This window comes from Sinocyclocheilus rhinocerous, unplaced genomic scaffold (genome assembly GCF_001515625.1).
Source record: "Sinocyclocheilus rhinocerous isolate Xijiao unplaced genomic scaffold, SAMN03320098_v1.1 scaffold851, whole genome shotgun sequence".
NCBI lineage: Eukaryota > Metazoa > Chordata > Actinopteri > Cypriniformes > Cyprinidae > Sinocyclocheilus > Sinocyclocheilus rhinocerous.
This window is the reverse complement of record NW_015624573.1, coordinates 836,716-859,605: the sequence shown is the minus strand read 5'-3', so window position 1 is coordinate 859,605 and position 22,890 is coordinate 836,716. Positions and strand designations below refer to the sequence as shown.

The 22,890-nt window shown below is 37.0% G+C and overlaps 1 protein-coding gene across 5 annotated transcripts in view; it reads right to left on the bottom strand.

Moving 5' to 3' along the window:
* LOC107744459 (ras guanyl-releasing protein 3-like) overlaps positions 1–22,890 on the bottom strand; it is a 32,612-nt gene that overhangs the window by 8,225 nt on the left and 1,497 nt on the right. For 2 of the 5 annotated variants that reach the window (XM_016558136.1, XM_016558128.1), the window contains 8 exons: positions 8,643–8,850; positions 7,647–7,749; positions 7,232–7,294; positions 3,429–3,560; positions 2,674–2,821; positions 1,646–1,819; positions 799–915; positions 96–371 (listed from right to left, as the gene is read on the bottom strand). In XM_016558136.1, the coding sequence (XP_016413622.1) occupies positions 96–371; positions 799–915; positions 1,646–1,819; positions 2,674–2,821; positions 3,429–3,560; positions 7,232–7,294; positions 7,647–7,749; positions 8,643–8,712 (1,083 nt within the window). In that variant the 5' untranslated portion in view covers positions 8,713–8,850. Of the gene's footprint in view, positions 1–95; positions 372–798; positions 916–1,645; positions 1,820–2,673; positions 2,822–3,428; positions 3,561–7,231; positions 7,295–7,646; positions 7,750–8,642; positions 8,851–9,009; positions 9,084–12,483; positions 12,619–15,768; positions 15,827–22,890 lie in introns of those variants that run through there. The other 3 variants (XM_016558144.1, XM_016558158.1, XM_016558150.1) reach the window with 3 other exon arrangements.

The following is a 22,890-nucleotide window of genomic DNA, read 5'->3' as shown; positions in this document are numbered from 1 at the left end:
TAATTAATAAATGAAAACCACTGTGATTCAGTGCTGCGGTGAGGCTTTGATTGAATGTGGAGATTGACGAGCACAGACATGCGAGCAGAACTCACAGTGAGCAGGTAGATCAGGTCCATGTTGGGCTCCACCTGAGCCACAGCGCTCTGCAGGGACACCAGCTCATTAAAGGTGAGATACAGCTGCTGCATCTTCACAATGTTCACTTTCCCATCCTCCACCCAGTCTGGGAAGACCACGTGCACGGCGATCAGGTCCTTCAGGTGAACACCTAGGATTGGGATCTTAAACCCTTCGCTTTCACTGAAGGCTTTGCGGTAAGCACAGTAATTGCATTTTGACGAAACCAGCTCTGTCATTTCATTCCAGATCTGTCAATAGCATAGAAAATGACAGTTAGTGAAATTAATCACCTCACCTCTTTCTTTTATATGTTCTAGATATCACATGTCTGACTACTTGTTTTTTTTTTCTTGTCAGTGCATTTCTCATATACAGGTGTCTGAAATTTTATTCAGACACTTAAATTCAACCTAAATGTATTCATTTGCATTATATAACAAAATATCAAACCAAGTAACATCTGCGATGTGCAAAACATTTGTACAACAAACTATACTTTTCTAAGCCATTTTTGAAATACTTTTGACTATGATTATGCCTCATACAATGTTTCCTAAAAGTAACATCACATGTACTGCTTCAGCACTGGGAGTTGGCCTCCAATGACAGCTTGATTTTACGGACAAGGGAGTGAATAGTTTCTTAATAATTCCTTTTTTGCAGTGACTGTTGCACCTTGGTGACCTCTGGGCTGAGGTGAGAATGAGTTTCCTTCAAGCGGGAAATAGAACTGTGACTCAGACCCCCGACCACAGCCATCAGCGTGTTAAAGTTCTGCAGGTGGAGCAGTTTCTGAAAGAGACAGAAGAATCATATAGACTGTCAGATAGATAAATAAATGGGATATCTGATAGGAGATAGATAGATAGATTTGATCCATTAGTTCACATATAATCTAGGGCTTTTCATTTGCAGCATAATTGCACAAGTGCTGGCTGATCTCATAAAAGCAGAGCTCTCCTTTATTACTGGAGCTCCAGCAACTCGACAGCTCGACACTTAACATCTATTAGCTGACGTGGATCATGCCCAGCAGGCCTTAAAACAGATACTAAAAGCACAGGCTTTGTACTAAACGGATGCCTGGGTGCTCTTCACAATAGAGGCGTTTCATACACCCCCGGCGGCGTGAGAGCAGGCAGGCGGCTCCCTCGCACTCTTTCGCTGGCAGACATTTACATATCAAAGGGCCTGGAAATGTCATCTAGCTGCTTTCAGAATGCACTGACATAAACTGGTTTGCTGGGTGAAGGGTCTCGCATTTGCGTAATCAACGGTACAGTTCGACAGCGTGTCGCTTTAGTGCGCTACTCGGAATGCACGTTTATTTTTCAGAATCCTGGCCTTTTACCAAACGTAGTCTTTCGTAATGAGTAATTCAATCATTTTCTGGGCTTCATTACCTTGAAGTTGCATTTCCTGTTCCTTTATTTCTTACCCGTGTATTATTATATATTATATTACATTCTTCAGGATTATTGCAATCCTTTTAGACATGCTGAAGATAAATTTATGTTCTTACCTGTGCAACATGGATGTATTTGTTGATGACCTCTGCTCTGTGCTGAGGGGTAAGTTTACTGAGAACCATCAGTTGAACCCACTGGGAGATCCCGTTAAACAGAGCGATGGAGCGCTCTAATGTGGGGTTATCTACTAGACAGCCATGAATCACGTAACTCTGGTAATCTGTGAACTGAGGACATAAACAGAGTATGCTAGTTTTAGAAAGTAACAAAGTAGTTCAAACAGTAGTTCCGCTGTTTTCAAAGCAACAAACCTATTCCAGTAACAAACTTTTGAATGATACTTGTGAATAAACATGCTAAATTAAATAGCCAGTCTGAATGTAGCATTGGAAGTGAATCGGTTTAATTCTAGTGAATAGGTTTATTCAGATGGTTACTGTAAATATACAGACTGATTCATTCAGGTAAATCAGTTCGCCCTAAAGTCTCTCATATGCAGCTTCTAAAAAGTCCAGTTCGCAGTTTGACTGGCACACACATTTTAATTTCACCCAAAAATGAAAATTTGCTGTACATTTACACTCCCTCAGGCCATCCAAGATGTAGATGAGTTTGTTTCTTCATCGGAACAGATTTGGAGAAATTTAGCATTAAAATCACTTGCTCACCAATAGATCCTTTAGAATGTGAGTGCAAACTACCACTACTGAGGGTGAGTACATTTTCATCAAATTTGCATTTTTGGGTGAACTATTCCTTTAAATGTCATGGTTTCTATCACATTACTCTTTCCAAAGCTTAGTACTGATTTAGAAGGGAGGAATGGATAAAGGAAGGATGTTTGTTAACTAAAAAAAATACTTGACTGTTAGCTGCTAAGGATAACAATGCAGGCCGATGGAAAAAAATCAGCAGAGCTGATAAGTGAACCAAAGTGTGTTCTCATATGCACAGTCCTTTTTTCTTTCTATATCACAAAAACAAACACGCATTATCTTCACTGACGTAAGTTCACTACAGCTGCCGGCCTTCCCAGGTGAAGGAAACACTCTATTTTTCCATTTCTGCTGTGCACACTAACCGATATCCTCCTGATGGACTTGTACTCTAAGAAGGTGAGGTGTTCGGCCAACTCAATGGGTTCCAGATGATCAAACAGCAGTGACGCTTTACCCTTCTTCACCTGCTTCTTTCGCTGAGTCAGTTTACGCATCCAGTCATACGAGGGGCTGAAAAGACAAACATGTTTTCACTGTTTTATGTTCATTCATAGTGTATCACTACAGAATGCATTAAAAAAATGTTTTCCAGCCTTTCAGTGTTATTCCGTGTAGTTAGGGAGTTATTCTCCAACAATATAACAATATAAACTCAACATAATATTTAGAAAATAGATCTTCCTCTATATAATGTCACACTGCTGTCTCACTAATGTCGCAGCACAATCAAAAATGTAGTTTAGGCTCATTATGACAAGACACCTGCTATAATCTCATAATATAATCATGAAATGATCTCATGAATTATAATGTGCAAAATGTAAGATGACATTTAGTGTTAGTGACAAAGTCTAAGTGACAGGTGCACAATGCTCTCTGCAATCATTTCCACATAATCTGAATCAGTGATTAAAATACATGCTCATTAGCGTCAAGTTTTGCCATAAAATGGCAACATTTGAATTTACAACAAAGTATTTTCATTTCAATCAAAACGGTGCTCATGATTAAGCCAAATAGGTCAATAGTAATGGCACAGTCAATGATCGGCATGCTGTGAGCAGATACACAACCTTCAGAACCTGAGCGAGTGTTTGTGTGTTGTAACAACACTCACATTGTAGAAATGTCAAGTAGTTTAATGTGTTCGTCACCACCCAGCTGAGCGGCTGCATCTCGAAATTCTTCTGTAAGACGGATCAAACCTAGATCCAGATCAAACTCTGCAGGGAATTCAGCTATCCAGTACCTACACACACACACAGGTTTTAAAAAAATGGTAAGTTACATTGAACTTTTATTGCTGTGGCTAAACACAAAGTGTTTTTTAAAGTGTACAAATGGCTCTCAGTATTTCAGAAAAAGTTTACATATATTTATTTTCTGCCCCAGATCATTTACATTTCAACAAAATAACAGAAACCTAAATGTTGTAACTGCAGGCTGATGAATTGCTTGTCCAATCACATTGTATATATCAGTTTCCTCTCAGTTCTGCTCCAGCTGCCATGCTTAATGCTGTTTGTTGTCAGGTAACAGCCTTGAGAAAATGTTCAAACCCATCATCACTGTACTTACTTGTGGGGAACTGTAACCTTGAAGCAGAGTCTGTCTAGACCACAAACGCAAAAGAGAGAAACAGCTCACAACTCTGCAAACATTTGTTTAGTTGGTTTGCTGGTGTGCTAATTAAACTCATCTTACCCTTACAAAAAAGTATTTTGGTTGCACCATGGTACGGTGATGGTACAAGATAATACTTTGAAGCAAGAATTACCATATTTATATGCAGCAAAATAGTGTTTCGATGGAATTTCATGGTATTTTATCGCTGTGGTTTTTAACTGGCATGTTGTAACCCCAAAAAGGTTTGCAGGTCTATTCTGGGTTACAGACAACAAGGGGAAAAAACAGTAACTAAACACAAAAGCAAAATAATAATAAAAAATAACTAACTGTATATACCTGCAAAAATTTAGAATACTTTAAATAATTACCTTTTAAAAGCTAGGAGAAAAGTCTTCCTGCTTTTTTACTTTTGTTGTTGAGGTGAAAGGCTGTGCATCCAATGGGCTACAATATTTTGGCAAATGGTCTAACATTTTCAAAACAAAATATTAATGTTTCTTGAGCACAAAATCAGCAAATTTCTGCTTGTAGACAAATTTCTGCAAATACATTTGATTTCTGCAGAATCATGTGACAGAAGACTGGAGTAATGGCTGCTAAAAATTCAGAAATAAATTACATTACAAAATATATTCAAAAAGAAAACATTTTAAATTGTAATAATATTTCACAATCTTACTGTTTATACTGTTTTTACTGCACTGATAAAATAAATCCAGCCCTGGTGAGCATAAAAATATTCTTTTGAAAACATTATTAAGTGGGTATAAATAAGTCTAAGATGGTACACGTCCAAAAACATGACATGATTATAAAAAAAAAACACAAAAAACAAAACAAAAAAACAATGGTATTATTATAATACTTCTTGTAGTTCTATCAGACATGCAGAGTTGATTTCCTGTGGACCCCCTGAAAAACAGCAACAAATCTAGCCTGATTGGATGCTTCCAGTAAATATCAAGGCTACATTTTAAATCGAGCAAGGTTGCTTTTCCCACAGCAGGATGCAGTTCTACAAAACACTGACCTCCTTCATTTTGTGATGTTTTTGTTTTGGTGACTCTCACCAAGTCCCTGGAGAAAGGAACGCATGAAGCGTATTTATGTCAGATGCATGCTTTTTATCATTAATTATGTAGATGTTTTTGACTGTCGGACTCACTAAGGGCACTGAGACACAAAAACACATTCTTTTCTTGGTTTTCTGTTTGTTTGTTTTTTGAGACAAACAGCTGGAATGTGTGCCCAGTGTGAGTCAAAGTGACATCATGCAGTTAGGACGTAACAACGCAAGGGTGTTTGTATTGTGTAACTGTGCACATTAGTGAGACCAATGAGAGCAGGGGTCAAAAGGTCATCAGACAACTTTTACACAACACCTCAATATACACTGATAAGTTACCCTAACCACAGGTGTGTGCACATTGGAAAGTGTGTGTGTCTTTTTTTTTAATATCAAATCGGATAAAACTATTTTAGACTTTTTAAACTTAATACAATGATTTAAACTGCTAATTACATTGTGTATTAAATGCATTACATATTAACATAATTTGATAGTCAAAACCCATAAATTAACATGCATTTCAAAATGTCTTAGTATTTGTTTTTCCCCTTTTGCTTAAATGACAAGCTGCATAAATGCCATAAGTTTGTGTAAAACCCCACGACTGTTCTCTGGCATGATCCAGAGAGAATTTTGTGCTTTGATGAAAGGAAGAAATCTAATCATCTCTACAAGACTTTGCATGGTCACATGGTCAAATTTACTAGTGATCTAGAAACAGGGCTGAAATCTTAGATATCCTTATTCCTTTTACATTTCATTGTCAGATGATTTTTTAAATTCTAAAATGCTGTTTATTTCCAACTGTTTATTTTTATTTTCAACCCCTTACCTTACTGATCACTTGTGGTGTTCCCAGTCAAAACTGACCAACCTACAAAAATCGCTTATAAATTTATTGCTATGCTACATTATTACCAATTCTTAAAATCAATCTTTTTTCAATTTATTTTTATTGTATTAGCACAGGTTTTGTAGTTCTGTTCCGTCTGGAAACTGACTGATTGTAGGCCTCAATGATCTGAGCTTATTAACCTCATTTTCACCTTAGCAATTTTTTGCAGGTTGGTCATTTTTGTCCGGGAACACCACAAGTGTAACAAGGCATGGGAAAAATACCAAAAAAGTTACAAAAATCTTTTGTGAGCAAAGTCAGCAAGTTTTAGTCCAATGTGACTACATTAACAAGCATTTTTGGGAAAAAGAAAACCCTCTCAGGTTCAAAATGATAGAACACAACATGAGTGTTAAAATAAGGCTGGAATAAACTACATGACTTTTGCCCTGATTTCCCCCTGATCTACAGTTGACGCAAGTTCCTGAAAGTCAGAGCCAGTCTGCAGATTTGAGTTTACGGATTTCTTAGAAAATCATTTAGTGTATGATAATAACAGTCTCCGATTTTTTTTAGCTTCAGACTATGATTCCATCCATTCAGAGGAAAACATGTTTGATATTTTCAGCCGATTTTAGAGCACATATTGTTGACGTGTCTCCTAGTGTGATGAGAAAATGAGATGATGCATCTCAAGGCGTTTATCCCAAAGAATACGTTTCTGTGTGAGTTTGCTGTGATCGGAAGGACTTCAAATTCCGGTAGTGTATGATCCTCCTCAGTCGTTAAGTGCATGATGCCCAGTTTTCCGTTTGTGACTGTTTACAAAATTAAGTGTATGATGTCTAGAATTTTAAAATCTGTTCACATTTTATAAGTCTAGTGGTGTATTCCAGCCTTTAGATTTAAATTCTCAGATCATTATATAGTCTTGTATTTATTCTCAAAACAAATCCTGTGGTTTTGGTGGAGTGATGGATCTGAAAACTGGCAGGCAGCTGTGAATAGAGAAGAAAGGAAAGGTTGCCTGAGGAGATATGCTTTGTGAATAATAGATGGATGAATCGCTGAATCATTCTTTGCTGTGCACTAAAACACAAAATGTCCACTGTGGACACACGTCGATCTGAAGGAGCGATGCCTGTCCTTGTGACATCATCACTCCTCATTCTGAGCGCAGGCGACAGTCACGCAGCCCCCGGAGAAAAAATAGGAAGAACAGAAGGGGAATAAAAAAAAAAACGAAAACACTATATAATAGCCTCCTCACGACATGTTCTGTTGTTGCCTAGCAATGCAAATAAACACCTTAAATCATTCAGAAGAGGAAACTCATGGGGAATAAATGGGTTGTTTGTCTTGTTAAACGGAAGCTGTTTTTATTTACCTCATTAAATAGCAGATCTTCAGTCGTGTCCGCTGGCAGTCATCTCCCCGACAGTCACGGTACGTGATAGAGAGTCAAGGAGCATTAAACATGCTGGAGAATGAATGGATGTATATGCACATACAGTATGCAGTGAATGAATGGCATTGCCTTACACAACATATTGATTCAAGTGGCATTTATATAAAAGAAGGATAGCAGAAGCACACTTTCAAGTAAAACATTTCACAAAAAGAAGTTTTTGCATTAATGGCTAAGAAACGTACAGTGAATTCTGAGAAAAGTAGCATCATTTGTTTGGAGATGCCACTTGGTATCTACTGAGATCTAACATCAAACACTGTTAAAAACAGATATCTACTGAAACATCACACACAAACCACACACTCACTCGTACTGGACTGCCACAGGATATATAATCAGAAGTTTCCCAGCGAGCTCGGTGGAGGACACATACCAGCGATGCATCAGCAGAAGGGTTCGGGGAAGCTGATTTTCATGCAGCTCTCCTTCATCATCTATAACAGAAAGAGACAGTCACAGAAAGAGGGAGGAATATTACAAGATCAGATCTAATATAATATAACCATAATATAAATAATTTAAAAATAATCATAATAGGTCACACTTTATTTTAAAGTCCAGTTCTCGCTATTAACAAACCATTAACTATGACATTTGCCTCAATCAACTCCTAATTTGCTGCTTATTATTAGTTGGTAAAGTAGTTGTTACGTTTAGGTACTGGGTAGGATTAGGGATGTAGAATATGGTCCTGCAGAAAATGTGCTTTATAAGTACTAATAAACAGTTAAACATGTTAATAATACGCATTGCACCCTATTAGAGCACATATTTAGCACATATAGCACATATAAGCAACTATAGTTAATAGAGAGAATTGGTCCCTATACTAAAGTGTTACCTAATAATATATTATAAGAAAAAATAGAGCATGAGTAATGGAGAAAGGGAGGGTTACACATTTTTAGCATATTACACATTGATGAATAGCAGCTCAAAAACATAGATATGATATGAGATACATATGACACATATATGAAAATTGATATAAAGACCTAACGGAGGATATAAGTAAACAATCAATAACATGGGTCAATAACATTGATAAGAGCAGTAAGACCAGGAATATTAAGTATGATCATTTATAGTTATTAGCAACTATGATTAAGCAAAACAGAGGTCATTAATCATATGCAATCCATAACGGCATCAGCCATGACCAATAACAGTGGTCAATTACTGTGATTATCATAGTCAATTAATGAATTTGAACAAACATAAGATCTAGCAACTGAGCTAGCCTGAGATTGGTGTGTGAATCTGTTAGAAACCGATTTAAACATGGATAGCGGCCAAAATGATAGCTGTCATTTTAGTGTTCACTCACCAAACGCATGAATGCAGGCTTCCAGCAGTAGCTCCAGAGAAGCAGCTTTCCCCAGCGTAAACGACCCCATGACCTCCCGTCCGACCTGACCTCACTGGGACATCCAGATCTCTGCCATTAGGCAAGCCACCCTCTTTCTCTCTTCTTTTCTCTTCTCTTTTAAATGTGCTCAGTGTGCTCAGCAAAACAATGGTTGACTTGTGCCTCACTGCAGAAACAAACAAAACAGTGTCAATTAAAAAAAAAAAAAAGTTAAAGAAATATTTTATAAAGCCTTTCACATGCTTGCACCGAGGGGCTTTATTATGAATGAACTGATGAGGCTTTATAATGAATGAACTGATGCTGTTCAGTGTTCAGTAATCACCTCTTGCTCTAAAGTTTGTCAGCCGATCTTCGTCTTTTTCACATTTTTTGATGGATGCAGTACAAAATAGGCCCTGAAACTCTTTTTAAAAAGGAAAGGAAGTGATTAACCTTCAAGAATGTTCATCATCAACCTCAGGTGGTCAAACTAAATTATCCATTTCATTTTCCATTCATTTTATATTGAGGCTAGTTATTTTTGCTAAATGTCCAAACCATGGATCTATGCCAGAACTTTGTCTGAATTAGGCTATCACTTAGGAAGAGCTAAATATTTATTATTTATTAAATATTTAATAAATAATAATGTCTTACCGTAACAAAAAATGCAGTCAGTAAAAAATATCAAAATAGATTTAAAATATGAAAACGGATAGATTATGGTCTTCCCATTATGCTCCAAAATGATGTTTTTTGTGCTTTTTGCATTAAGAAGGATGTGCATAAAATAGTTAAATATAACAGTGTTAAGTAATAAAAATTAGTTACATTTTTGGGTAAAGACTAAATTATTTGGTAACGCTTTAGAATAGGGAACACATATTCACTATTAACTAAGGGTTTTCCCTGAACAAACTCCTAATTTGCTGCTTATTAATAGTTAGTAAGGTAGCTGTTAAGTTTAGGTATGGGGTTGGGATCTAAAATATGGTCATGCAGAATAAGACATTAATATGTACTTTATAAGTACTAATAAACAGCCAATATGCTAGTAATAAGCATGCTAATAAGCAACTAATTAATAGCGAGAACTGGTCCTTAAAATAAAGTGTTACCAATTATTTTAACAAAAATCATTTGCATTTCAATTTGACAGATTATGCCTAAATTGCTAGGTTCATTTCATGTTTAAAAATAGTTTATCTAACACATTTAATAAATCCTACAAAAGGCAAGCAAACAAAATAACATGGGATTTGTGCCTCAAATGCTTTAAAAAATAAACTAATGGTATCCATAAAGTGCCTTTTGTATTTCGCCCTAACCCTTCTCTCCAAACCACATCAGCAGACAGATCTGCGTTAAAGTTGAATTGTTTGACTGCTTTATTCTTCTGTGAACTCCCTATGACAGCTATCAATATTTCATCTCTCTGGCGGGAGCTCTGTTTGCATGACGCTACATCACACATCACGATTCCACACAGATGGCATGACATCATTCTGGCCCACTGAGCTGGACGTACACTACCTGATTAGAGCTTACATAAGATAATAGTGTCTTAACTCATTAACACTTATGAACGTCGTGGAGGATAACTAGCCCTTCAAACTGCCACTAAATCTTGCTCCTCTTGTGTTGCTTTGTTTTATTTCTGTCTTACGCTGTGATGTGTACATCAGTTTTCCGGATGACGTGTGTTTTTTTCCTGAATCCTTTATCTATGTAATCAAAACGGGCAGGGTAAGTGTGTGTTCCTGTGCACAAATAGCTAATAGATTAATTTTAGATTTGGGTTTATTTTTATTGCAGTGAAGATCAGAAAAGGTGCAATCTGAAGGATCAACAACAAATGATCCTTCAAAAATCTAAATACAAACACTGGAAATCAAATCTAGCCATAACAACAACAACAAATGTACACAGAGGTTAAGCAGCTGCTTGCGATGGAGAAGGCTCAGATTAATCTTGTGGGAATTTCAGTCAGCATCCTGGTCTTTGAAGTAAAACAGTCCCTGTGTGAAGTCATGTGTGAGATACAAGGGCAAACGAGGTACCTGCGCTACTGTCAATAACTCTTTTCGGAATTCATTGCCGTTGTCTTGGAGACGCCCTCTCATGATGTCATAAATGACCCCAGCAAGTGAGGTGATGGAAGAGATGAAAGAATCTATGTGGGACATGCAAAATAACTGCAAAACCATCAGACATTTCCATCCTGATCCCTGAATAGATAGAGATAGGGAATAGATCCCTGACCACAGAGATGAAGGGACCAGCGCCGTGGTTATAAATATCTCAGTCTAATTTTCACCCCTCTCATCTGTGAGTTTGAGTGCTGATGGCTGGAACCTGTCCTGACTCGCCTCATCCAGACCAGCACACACAGAGACATCAGTTACACAACCGTCACATGAAGCCAAATATATTAGATATTTATAACTCAAGCGCTATAAAATCCTGCATGATCTAAAATGCAGTGTGATATTAGTTAATGATGATTTAAGATTAATCACTATTAAACAATATCAGCAAAATTTAGTTCCTACATATATGCTTCAGTTTCTAAATTTCATAAATTAATAAATTACACTCTTAAATGTTCGACTAGCTGCATTACTGTGTTCCTGTGAGAAAATGCATGTCAAATCTTTCTCATACCCTTCTTTAGTTGCCAACCCGACTCAATATTTCAAAAGACTTTTTCCCTGCTGAATTATTTCTTATATTTCTGTGAAATGCTTTTATAAATAGATTTTGACCATGTTAGAAATGTTGATTTTTTTCTTTGTAACAGTGTTAAACAAACCAGCTTCCTTCAGTTCTGACAGCATAGAGAAGGCATATACAAAATTGATGTCTTTTTGTCCATGCACTACTGTCCAAAAGTTATGAGTTAGTGACAGTAAAGATATTTATATTAAAAAAGATCTTTGTTTCCACAAAAATATCAAGCAGAAAACTGCTTTTAACAGTAAATAATAAAAATAAGAAGATATTAAAAATAAGAAGAAAAAGAAATCTTGAGCACTAAATTAGCAAATTAGAATGCTTTTGAAAGGACTGGAGTAATGAATGCAAAAAAAATCAGTTTAAGTATATATTTGAAACAGAAATTCTAAAATTCTAATAATATTTCACAATATCATCATGTTTTTTGATCAAATGCAGTTTGCAATATTACTGACCACAATCATTTTAGGGGTAGTGTATATGCTAGTACACTTCTAAAATCACAAATATATGCATTTAAAATGTACAGTCTTTCTCCTTCTAGAAAATGGTGACTCATCCTGCACTACAGAGATTGTTATCCAATCAAATGCTCTCTAGAATGAGAATGCCCCGCCCTCGAATACCATCTGCCTCTTACTAGCTTGTAACAAATTATGCTTATAACCATGACTGAACTACTTTTTTTAAAGGGGGAAAAACACCCTATATGCCTCACACAAATGTCTAATTTCAAAAGGAAACACAGGAAAGAATACTGCGCTCGTCAAGCTATTTAATACTGTCTTTAAATGTGAGGTTAGAACAGCAGGAGTGCTACTTTTAATAGCACAAAACTGGAATAAACTGCCTCAGACAAGACCTAAATACCATTTAATATTCTCATAAATGCAAGAGCGCCAAAGAAGCTCTCGAAAATCAGAGCAAAACAGAGAGCGAGAGAATTACTCATTGAGAAAACGCAAGGACTCAGAACTTGAATGTGATGATGCCAATAGCATAAAGAGTGAGCACAGATCGAAGGTGCTTTTCATACATCTCACGCAAGAGCCAAAGACTCACATTTCCCTCATTCACTTACCCTAAATCTTCACATTGAGGACAGCGGTGTAAATCTGGAGGGTCAAGTGTAACTTCCAAAAGCATCTGTGGTTTGAGGACAGGAGAACTCCTCTCTAGCAGAACAGACTGCGATCAGCTGACTGACACTATCCCACTGTCCTCCACGCCTGTTTGTAAACACCAACGCACATCAGACGGCCATATGACAGATCATCACAGCCAATCAGAGTGACAGAACGGCTCAGAACACCAACAGGGGACAAGATGAATACAAATGGGAGAGAGAGAGTGAAGAGGACATGTGAGAATCAAGCTAGAAGAGACATAAAATGAATAATAATCAAGTGAAAAAGAGACTAAGAAAATGAAAAACAAAAAAGATACAGTCATAGAACTTTCGTGTTACAGCACTGGGACAAGTTGGATATTTCTTATTGGCACTACACTATAGACAAAAGCACTTCAAGCGAGAAAAATAATAAATATGATGTGAAATAAGGCAGGACAAGCAGGACAGAGTGTCTGGGTGAAAAGCAGATTCAGCAGATGTCTGTGTGTCTGGCAGCGAGAGAGGAACAGCTGCCCTCTACATCTGTGTGCGTGTAGTGAGATGAAATCACTGGGTTCTCAGTGAACTGGACTGCTGCTGTTCAAAACCCAGACTCCTCCTGCTGACCCCCAAGAAAGGTCACAGAAGTAAAGCATATCAGCATTTCTTTATGACTTAAGACTGATGCAGGCCATTTCACCTGCAGTTATTTCAGTGCAGATACTTCATTTCAAACAGCATTCATTTCTACTGTATTTTTTTGTCCATTTTACCATTTATTTTTCTAGAAAAATGACAAATGTCATAGAGAGAAAATTCCAAAAGTCTTTCCCAATTTCCTGACAATCATAGCTTACATGTGCATTAGTCAATATGTTGTATGGCTGTGGATTTCATTTTGCAACCTTTTAGTGATATAATGCTGCTTTGTGTCACCAGTCGGGTTTTTTTTTTTTGCAGTTTTTTTTAAATGCAGTCTACAAAATCAGTAAGAGTGTTGTATTTTTAAGAGAAGTCTCTTATACACACCAAGGCTACATTTCTTTAATTAAAAATTCAGAAAAAAAAGTAAGGTGAAATATTATTATGAATTAAATGTTATTACAGTGCTCCATATTTTACTATATCTTAAAATGCAATTTATTTCTGTGATGGCGAGGGAAAATGGTTACATGATCCTTCAGAAATTATTCTAATATGCTGATTTGTTGCTGGAGTAACATTTCTTATTTTCTTCAAATTTTTGAATGGCAGAGTACATTATGAAAATTAAAGAAAAATATTTATGGTCTATGTCTGGCTTGCTGCCTGTTATTAAGTGAGCACTGGTTTAAAGGAAAAAATGTAGCTGAACTCGAAACCACAGTCATGTTCCCTCCTCCTCACTCTGTATATTTCCTCCTCATTATTTTGAATTGCTTTAAAATGTAAGTTTTGAACGACCTTGTTGTGGGCTGATTATCAAGTTTAATTCACAAGTACAGTGCCCTGACCAACACTAAACTACAGTAAGAATTAGATCTATCTCTCTTCGTAGACAGCAACTGTGATGAGGACCGTGTCACAATATTCACACAGAGCTTCCACTGCTAATACAGACAAGAAAAAAATTAGCATGCATGGATGCACGCACGCACACAAGAACATTCACACACGCAGACAGAAAGCTCTCATGCACATAAACACAAAGACGCAAACCCATCTTGCTCCCTTGAACCATTCACACAATGCCAGAGACCTGCAATCAGTAAATGAGTTACCTCCCCACAACCTCATTATCAAACAGTCATCTAAAGCTTCAGTCCACAGAGACAACAGCCGATTATCTCTGTCAGTCGCTCTATAAAGCCTGATTTACTACAGATGAACCGAGCAAACCCAAAACACAACACCACCAGCAGTTCTAAATCAGATCAGGGCCCCAACCTGTGTACTTTTGAGATTGACATCTTTCAGTCAAATTATGAACCATGAATCATCTTGTCAGTACATCAATAATAGGATTTCGTCTAGAACTAGCAGCTTGACTTCCCAAACTACAAGCTACTCATAAAGTAGTTAAATGGACAGTTCACCCAAAGTTGATCATTTTGCCATCATTTATTCACCATCATGTTATTCTAAACCCGAATGACCTGGAACACAAGAAGTTTTTTTTTTTAAAGAATGTCAGTAACTGAACAGTTTTGACTGCAACCACAGCAGTATTTATCTGGGAAAAAATTGTGTGGATGTCATGTCAACTGTAACTGTGTCAAAAACAAACAAACAAAAAAATCACAAAATATTTTGCTACACAAAAGATGTAGCATGCTGCACAAGGACTTCCTGTGCAGGGAAATACATCAGTGAATTATTTGAAGTTGTACATTTACAACTGTTTGAACAAACCAATTCACTAAAATGAACTGGACTTTTCAAAACGGTATTCTACACAATAGATACAAGATATAGCGTGCTTGATTTTTGCCTGCAGCTTGTACAGTTTCAATCTGATAATTAAACAGTGATGCAGCATAACAGTGATCATGCTCCAATGCTACTTTTTGGAAAAAAGTAGCTTGTTACTGGAAAATCAAGAACTTTATTTTTATATCTATGCTATGCATCTGGAAGAAGTTTTTATCCAAAGCGACATTGCATTCAATGGTATAATTAATCTGAAACCAAACATAACCATGAACTTGTGCAGTGCTCCACTGTTTGAGCTACATGAACCTCCAAATAAAATATTTTGAAACCAGTGTATCCACTTTCACGCTACTGAAAAAGGTAGTATCACTGCTGCTTTTAGTCAGGTACTCTCCAACACTGAAGGGTACAGCGTCCGTGCAACTGAAAAAGGAACAACACTTTGACAACTTTGGGTAACGTTTCTCTCTGAAACAGAGCTGCTAACATCCTGCCACACACTGCAAAGGGACCGAGCAGGAACTACAGTCTGTGTGAAATTGCCATATAGAAAAGGCTAAAACAAAGTAATTATCCAGAGGAACAAAAGATGTGTATAATTCATAAAGCAGTGGCTGTTGCTTGTTCCTCACACTGAGCTGAAACTTCCCCAACACCATGCATTTTTAAAGAGTCATGCTAATGCTAACCTACTTAAAAGTTACATCTTAACTTGACTGGTCTGTTGTTCATTCTGACATCTAGACCAAGAGTTGAAACTAGACGATGATCTTACTTGATGAGGACCTGGACAAGTGCCGATATTTCATGACACATTTGAAAAGTGCAAAAATGATAACTCACTCTAAAGTCTGGGATGCATCTGGCCTGAGAGCAACTGCTTTACCTCACGATCAGAAATCTGGATGAAAGAGAGGAATCTGTTACTGAATATATAGCTTTTGGCAATTGCAACACATGGCAGATGGGTTATTGAATACAGTTTTACAGTTTCATTTAAAGGAACTGTCCAACCAAAAATGAAAATTGTATCAGCATTTATTCACTGAAAGTCTTAATGAAGATGCATAAATTATGGCAAACACTTTTTTTTTCTAACCCAGGGTTTAGAAACTGGGGTCCAGGGACCCCATTGAGGGTCGTAATGGATCATTTGAAAGGAAATAAATAAATGTTTTAAAACGTAGTTTTATGGTTCTTAAAGTTTACTGGAAAACATCTTTGGAACAATAGTTATTATTTAAAAAAACACTACAAAAATGTATTTCAATTCAATTCAAGTTTATTTGTATAGCGCTTTTCACGATACAAATCGTTGCAAAGCAGCTTTACAGGAAATTAAGTTTCTACAATATATTTAGTAGTAGTATTTGTAGTAGTAGTAGTAGTAGTATTTGAATTGAATTGAAAATGTTACTCTGTGGTTTGCATATCTAATATTATAGCGTGCTGATAAAAGACACACTTGATAAAAAAAAAATTTCAGCTAATATTTAATAAATTTATTTTGGCTTCAAATACAGTAACAATATTAAATCCATTAAGTTATAATATCATGCTTTTTCGATTTTTAAATGTTTAACATTATATATGCAGAGAGAAAGGGGAAATGAATGGTTTCTGTAATAATGAGAGATCTCTGGACCCCAACATTGTGAAATTCAGCAAGAAGGCCTGCCATGTGGCACTAGTGAATGTGAGAAATATTCATTCTCGTTCTCTCTCTCTCTCATTCTCCCACAGTTCACTGATGTAGATGAAGGGATTGTTTGTCTAAAAGGCGAATGGACTTCCTTCTATTCTGGCCTTTTTCCTGTCTGTGTAGCAGGCGTCCCTGTGCCAGGCTAAAAATACTCCAAAACACACCGTAAACTGAAGCCCGGCACACAGGAACCACGTCACAATACACACGCGGGAGGGGTGGCGGTGACCACCAATCTGTCCTTTTGTGTGTGCAAAAGGGGGTGTGAGGGAAAGAAAAAGATCATGAGCGAAAGACAATAGTAAGGAGTGTTAGCATTACTGTCTTTTTCTTTCTCCTCACCACTGCGGGTTAAATAAAGGCAGGTTGCTTTTTTTCCAGTCAGTGGCTTTTGAACAGGATGTCATAGACACACAGTGGATCTGCGTCACGTGATTTCCGCCTCCCCCAAAATAATCAAGCCAGAGTAACTATAGCTTCAATAAACAGCATGACCTTGATCTGCTCTCAAATGAGAGCGACAAAACAATTGCAAATACATCAAACTCTCAGCCCGAACAACAGCGAGGGACATTAACGGCATGTTCAAACAATGGACAAGCCCAATTCTCAACTCTCTCTTTTGTTTCAAAGGCCCTCTATTCAAATGAGTGCCAGATATACAGTATGTAATATGACTACCACGTATAGAAATTCAGAGCCTATTTTTCCAGCTTCCATTCTCTGAGGGGACGAGCCCCTCTGGTTACCATAGTGAGGAGAATTTATTCACAGACAACAGGACTTTCCACCCAGCAGGGTGTCATTCAATTGCCGATATTTACGGGCAGGGATTACTCACAGTTAGGATCACCCACACTCAGGCCCCCCAAGTATGCCCTGCGAAAGCTTGCATTTTCCCATCTATCTGTTTGGCCTGTTTTAGTGGGTCTGGTTGAGGTACGAGCTCTTCAATCTGTCTGTGGTTTGTATACGCAAGAGTACAGGGGTGAAGACAGGTTTCAGAACGGAAGAGCTTTGCACAAGTAATGGCTTGGTAACACTAAACATGCAACAGCTGAATTTAACTCCAGTTTCAGGTGAGTCTCGCAGAACCACTGAATGATCAAAGCTCTTACCTCAGGACTGCAATACAGTGAGATATATCTATAATTCTCACCTGTTCAGGACAGGGGTGTGTCATTGAAAATGACATTTTGGTGAAGAACTCCTTCTCATCTAATGCACAAATACTATATAGGCACTTGCAATCCATTCCAGAGAAGTATTATAGTGGCATTTGATGGAGCTTTGACATATACCATGGTACTGAATGTACTTTCCATATTCATGTACCAGATTATTTATACGGCACTTAAAAAATCTGTCCAACACAAATAACAATAATTAACTTGTCTTTAACGTCTTAATTGTTTCTCACAGACATCAAAAGAGATCAAATGGACAGCAAACTGAGTATCTTCTCAGATTTTTCTGTAAAGAGGCATGTCAAATTACTGGAAGTTTAGAAAAGATCGCAACAATTGATTTTCCAAGTTACTTACGTTTGCAATTAAAAGATTTTGATATGAACCACACATTTCTCATCGCATTCTTTGAAAACCACAAGATTTGGGCTTTGATAACATAAATCACATACATTTTAGCACTCGATACTCTTACTGTATATCAACTAATTTGTTTGGTTTTTCTAAAGGATATTTTAGCAGAAACATTTATGAATCACATCTGATAACTTCATTAGGTATCTTATTATTACTGCTATGAAAGAGCAACCTGGTACATTTGAAGGCAGACATATTGGTACTTTTTTGTTAGAAATCAATTTAATCTCTGAGCATTTTTAAACTAAGGCTGATGATACACGGGGCAACTTTTTGAGCAATGTTGCCGGGCAACTTTGGTTAATGTTGACATCAATGGGCAACCAGGTGAGACACAGGGCCCAAAGTATCCAGATAGAAATTTGTTACCCATTCTCAGTGGGAAAGTGCCCAAGAAACAATGTTCAAAAAACGTTGCCTGGCAAAATTGCTAAAAAAGTTGCCCTGTGTATCATCAGCCTAACTGTATTACAGCATAAATTCCAATATTTTAGTGAACACAGCACTGATTTCACATCATAATATGTGAACAGTTCAGTGAATCATCATTAAATGACGAAGTAGGCCATAGCAACATTGAAGGACACTTGTCCTTCCTCTATCTCTTTTTTTCTCTAAACGTGTATGTGCATTGTGTGTGTGTGTGTGTGTGTGTGTGTGTGTGTGTGTGTGACACTAGCAGCTGTTTTTCTGTCCTCCTTCCTGTTCATTCAAAAGGGATGCAGACCATCTTGTTTCGTCTCATCGAGTCTAAAAAAGAACCAGCTAAACACAAACAATGAGCACATATCCTGCTCCGCCAACCCAGTTTGTTTCACACTCTGACAGTGTTTGTTTTAAACAGCTACGTGAACATTAGCATTGGGCTATTGTTACTGATGTGTGCTGTGTCAGTAGACAAGAACAAAGCATATGAAACCTCTTCATAAAGTACTGACATTCCATCACCCTTCTGAAAAAGCTGTTTCAGAATAATAAATGTGAAAAGACTGATTTATATTTATATTTAAGTGCACTCTTTCACTAATTGTTATGTGGCTGAGGTTTGTGTCACATGAAATGCTGTGGAAGATTTGAGGTCATATCTTTGATGAAACCATGACTCCCTTGTCTAATAATCCAGTTTACCAAACATTTACTTGGATTTTGCAGAAACGTTCTTAGAAATTCCTTGAAACATCTAACTGAAATGTCGAACTGCTCAGAGCCCGATTGTTTTGTTGTTCAGTAATCATGACTAACACATTTATCCAGGCGTCACACTTACAAAACACTTCCATGTAACTTTAGTCAAATACTATGAAAGTCTTGGGTAATATTACACATTGTAAAGACCTGATAAACACTTTACTTGTGTCTTTTCGTGGAGGTAGATTTTGTGGCTCTCATGAAAGCTGTAGCTAATGTGTGACTGAGTGAATTCATGCATGCTGTCTGAATATGAGGAAATGTTACAGGTGTACTTTACATACATATAACCCTGCATTATGCTTGCACTGAATGACACAAGCCGTAACTTTTGACTGAATCGATGACAGCTGAAACAGGTCACAGAAGCTACTGAAAGACTGATCCAGGATCAGGGATCAAACATTTCTGATGTGAGGTCAACAGGGCAGGAAAGACTTCTGATGGGAGTTAAGTGCTTTTTGCTGTAATTCACTGCCATCTGGTTCAACTGCAGAAAGTGTGTGAATTTCTGTACCTGATTTATAGTTAGAAAGAGGAAGACTAGAGTGGAAGATTGAGGAAATTAAAATTAACACTATTTCCTCATATTGTTGAACAATTCATTGGTGCATGTCATTTCAAAGAAAAAATAGTTTGTCTTCACCATCACCACCTTTAATCAAAATATAATAACTTCCTTTTATAATGAAACAATTTTCCTTTTTCTGCTGAAATCACATAGGCTGTGTGGTAATTGGATAATTTTAACCAATAGCCAAACTGCAATTTATGCAAAATTGGAGCAAACTTGAATACGCTCTAGCTTCATTCCACTTGTACCCATCATATAAATTCCTTAAGGATAGAATCAAGTCATTACACCTTTTTCTTGTGAAAAAGAAGAAATGTCAAATTACTGAAATAAAATGGGTTGCAGATGGCAATTCATGCAGACTTTAAAGAAGTACAATAGTTCACCCAAAAATGGAACAGATTTGGATAAATTTAGCATTACATCACTTGCTTACCAATGGATCTTCTGCAGTGAAGGGGTGCCGTCAGAATGAGAGTCCAAAAAGCTGATAAAAGCATGAATCATTGTCATAAATTAACATTTTGTAGAGTGTAAAGCTGCGTGTTTGTAATAAACAAATCCGTCAAGACTTCAAACCATTGCTTACTGCTAAAATACGAGTCCCTTATCCAAAATACTGCTTTCTCCTGTGAATAAGTTGTCTTGCCTGAATCAGGAGAGAAATATGCACAGATCAAGTATCGTTTAAAAGCGAAAAGATTTCTAAACAAACATGTCAGTGGATTTTGATGTGAGAGGACAACAGGGATGGACTTTTTCACTGGAGAAAGAGTTATAATGGGGTATGGACAGAAGCGACAGTTTACAGTGAAAACGCCTTTGCTTCATACAAACTTTACAAGACGTTAATTGATGGACTTTACTACTACTTTACGTCTACTGTTGGTTTGTTTTTAACAGCTACTTGGGCTCTCATTCTGACGGCACCCATTCACTGCAGAGGATCTGGTTCATTGGTTAACAAACGATGCAGTGCTAAATTTCTTAAAAATGAGAAAGAAAAATTTCTTTCTTAAAAAAGAAAAACTTTGTGAACATACTTTCGCAAGGCGAATAAGTTGTCTTGCCTGAATCAGGAGAGAAATATGCACAGATCAAGTATCGTTTAAAAGCGAAAAGATTTCTAAACAAACATGTCAGTGGATTTTGATGTGAGAGGACAACAGGGATGGACTTTTTCACTGGAGAAAGAGTTATAATGGGGTATGGACAGAAGCGACAGTTTACAGTGAAAACGCCTTTGCTTCATACAAACTTTACAAGACGTTAATTGATGGACTTTACTACTACTTTACGTCTACTGTTGGTTTGTTTTTAACAGCTACTTGGGCTCTCATTCTGACGGCACCCATTCACTGCAGAGGATCTGGTTCATTGGTGAACAAACGATGCAGTGCTAAATTTCTTAAAAATGGACTTACGTACACATGTATTGACCAAATCAGCAAAGAAAAACTTTGTGAACATACTTTCGCAAGGTTAGTTACAGAATCACTCTGATATGGACAGAAGATAGACTTGCAAGCACATACGCAGCAGGGCGCAAAAACACATTGACACTCTTGCTCTATAAATAGTCTGCCATTTTACTGGCTCACAACCGTACTGCAAATAACACCGATAAGAGAAAGATGGTTTAGAAATAGAAACAGCAGGTAAAAAGGCACTATGAAAAAAAAATCAAATGAGACAGCATATGAGGGAGAGTATGTAGTGGAGTGAGACAGTGAGGAAGAACCATCCATGTTACAGACACCTGCCTACACTTGCCGTCATAGACTCTGTGTAACTGCAGAAACAACAGCTCGGTGAATGAGTGTGTGTGTTCAGCAGATACATGAGTGCTAATGTGTTAACAGAGCTTAAATATTACTGTCCGCTGATCCCACCCACAGATTATCAGCACACTGAGCAAAGAGATGAAAAAAGAACAGATGTTATTATTTACACCTTGATTACCAAGCCAACTAAATGCTGACTTCTATTGTATGTATAGGAAGTTTAATAACTATATGTTAATTATAATCCTAAAAAAAAAAAAAACATTATTTACTATTTTTATCAATGTTAAAAATAATGATTTACTTCATCATTTAGACCTTTGAGTACCTTATTTGACAAACATAGTCATTGATTCAAAGAGAGAAGCTGTTGTACAACAGTAATTCAACATCCTGTAATTCAAATTCAGATGTTCACGTGTGCATTTATGACTAATTACTGCACAGGAATACAGACAAGAACTATTTAGAGACACTGGACTTCTGGCCAGTTCTAAATAAGGTCCTTACAAGCCACAGGTTAATGCTGCAGTATACATGACCTCTTCTCAGCTATTTGCTTTATGGAAAACTTTATGAAACGATGATGAATAACTGTGATTTTTCCATTAATGCATTAACTTGAAACACGGACATGGTTAATAAAACCAGTGAGAGTGAGCTGCTGAGATAAACTGAAAGAGAGAAAGCATGCATGCATGTGTTGGAAAGAAAGAGTCAGTGTGTATCCATGTGTTCGAGTGGGATTCAGAGAGAACGTAGATGTCCTTGGGCCACGATCGTCCCTGAGACTTATGAACAAAAATTGAAACTACAACAACATTTGCAATGCAACATCTGAGCAGACTGCAATGTGAACTGACTAAAAGCATTATGTCACCCTAGAGCTTTGCAGGAAATTGTGTGTACGTTAATACACACATCAATAAATTAAAATAAATATGTGTTAAGGAGCTACACTCTTACAGACGTGTTAATATAAGCTAATTATTACTACAGACTAACCCAAACTGTAACTCTAAAAGAAATTATATTATTAATTAATCCATATGTACATGGATCACTCTGCTGTGGCAACCCCTGATGAGAAAGGAAGCAAGCCAAAGGTTTTTT